Source organism: Bos indicus, chromosome 7, assembly GCF_029378745.1.
Source record: "Bos indicus isolate NIAB-ARS_2022 breed Sahiwal x Tharparkar chromosome 7, NIAB-ARS_B.indTharparkar_mat_pri_1.0, whole genome shotgun sequence".
Classification (NCBI taxonomy): domain Eukaryota; kingdom Metazoa; phylum Chordata; class Mammalia; order Artiodactyla; family Bovidae; genus Bos; species Bos indicus.
In genome coordinates, this window is record NC_091766.1 from 42491328 (window position 1) to 42493508 (window position 2181).

The 2181-nt window shown below is 42.0% G+C and overlaps 1 protein-coding gene across 1 annotated transcript; it reads right to left on the bottom strand.

The window, feature by feature from the left end:
* Positions 1 to 291: 291 nt before the first annotated feature.
* On the bottom strand, positions 292 to 1241 carry LOC109554997 (olfactory receptor 2V1-like). The gene has a single exon (XM_019955555.2). It carries the CDS (start codon positions 1239 to 1241, stop codon positions 318 to 320), a length of 924 nt encoding a protein of 307 aa, XP_019811114.2. The 3' UTR covers positions 292 to 317.
* Between the last annotated feature and the right edge of the window lie 940 nt (positions 1242 to 2181).

Sequence of the window (2181 nt, forward strand, 5' to 3'; positions counted from 1 at the left end):
ACTGCCACCACACTTGTGGAAGTTCACAGCTTCTATGTAGAAACTGAATATTGTAAAAATGTTCCAAAGCAGGGAAGCACAAGTGAAACCACGAGAAATAGAAAGAAAAAAAAAAACAAAACTGAGAAATTCCACTATGATTCTAAAGCGATTCTAAAGATGATGCCAAAAGTACCTAAAATGGAGACATTAAATATTTGTGGATGAATGGATAATTTGAAATGTAAGACTTCTTAACATGAGTCTAATTTATTTAGACTGTATTAAAGTTAGTGATTACAAATGGGCATATCTTCTTCTTTTAGTTTGATTCTGTATCATGAAGTTAGAACCTTCCTTAGGGCCCCCAGCACTTCTTTGTTTCTAAGACTATAAATCAAAGGATTTAGCAGAGGAGTGAGAATAGGGTCAAGTATAAAGAGGACTTGGTCCAGTCTGGGATTATGATAGGAACTAGGCCTCATGTAGACCACCATGGCAGGGCCATAATAGAGGCACACTACAGTCAAGTGGGAAAAGCAAGTGGCTAGAGCTTTGTCCCTTCCCTTTGGAGATTTCATGTGGAGGACAGCAAGGAATATGAGAGCGTAAGAGGACATGATGAGGGACAAGGGGATGAGGAGCACCACAATACTTGTCACTACCAAAGCCTTCTCATAGGCAGAGACATCATCACAGGCCAATTTTAGGATGGACATGATCTCACAGAGGAAATGGGGAATCTCTCTGGAACCGCAGATGGGGAAATGCATGGCATAGGCCGTGTGTGCAAGTGATGTAAGGGCACCCCCAGCCCAGGAGATGGCAGCCATCTGCAGACAGACTTTCTGGCTCACGATGAGGGTGTATCTCAGAGGGTTGCAGATGGCCACATATCGGTCATAGGACATGAGGGTGATGAGGGTGCACTCAGCAATTCCTACAGTCAGGAAGAAGAAGATCTGAGTTCCACAGGCCACTAGTGATATGTTTCTCTTCCCTGAGAAGAAGTCAGTTGCCATCTTGGGTACGATGCTAGAGATTAATGTCATGTCCATGAGAGCCAGTTGGCTGAGCAGGAAGTACATGGGCATGTGGAGGTGAGAATCCACCCAGATTAGGAGGATTAGAATGGAGTTTGAGGTGAGAGCCATGGTGTAGATCAGGAGAATGGCACAGACAAGGAAGTTGACATGTTTCATATCAGGGAAGAGGCCCAGGAGTATTAAATCTGTATTTGAAGACTCATTTCTTTTGTCCATGTCTCTGCCTTGTTAGAATTAATCAACCCTGGGGGAAAGAGTTGTAGAACTCATGAGGATTTATTGGATTCTGTCCTCCAAGCTCTTTCCTTTTTAATCCTTATATAAAGTGTCAACAGGCTAGGATACTTATGTAGATAACAGCAATTTGGCCAATTTTTTGGTTAGGTAGGCTCTCTCAAGTCCCCACCTATTTCCTTTACTCATGGAACAAATTGCCACCACCTGGAACAGTTAATGTTTAACCCATATCTAGTACATAGTAGTTCAAATTCCAATACTACCATCTCCCCTCCTATCCACCTCATTACTCAGAGACTCCTTCCCCTCTCCTCTTTATGCTGTCTCAGTCCCTGCTTGAACCTTTGAAAATGTTATGACATTTGTTCCACCCTCACCAAATCACTTGTTTTTCCATCCTACTCTGTACCAGACACTATGCTAAGTCTTACAGTGTAAAGATTAATAAAATATAATTTCTGATGCCAAAGACATTTAGCTTTATTGAAGAAGAAGACCAATGAAAGGTACATATGAAAAATGGATGAAAGATGTTATAATGGAAGAATATAGATGATACACTGTACAATGGAGATGCAAATTGCTTCATTTTCAAAAGCTAGAGGAATTGCATGATGGCTAAGTGTAACCTCACACAGTCTTTGAACTATCAAATTTAAGACTTAGCATTCTGCAAAGGTAGGCATTTAGAAAGGAAGGCTGTTTGAAATATTATCTAGCCCAGAAAAGTGACTTGTTCAAAGTCATATCAGTACTTAACATTGAAGAAAGCGAAAGTGAAGTCGCTCAGTCGTATCCGTCTCTTTGCGACCCTGTGGACTGTAGCCCACCAGGCTCCTCCATCCATGGGATTCTCCAGGCAAGAATACTGGAGTGGGTTGCCATTTCCTTCTCCAGGGCATCTTCCCAACCCAGGGAT

Excerpts from the sequence above, each read along its gene's own strand:
- LOC109554997 (XM_019955555.2), bottom strand. The coding sequence starts at position 1,241 with ATGGACAAAAGAAATGAGTCTTCAAATACAGATTTAATACTCCTGGGC.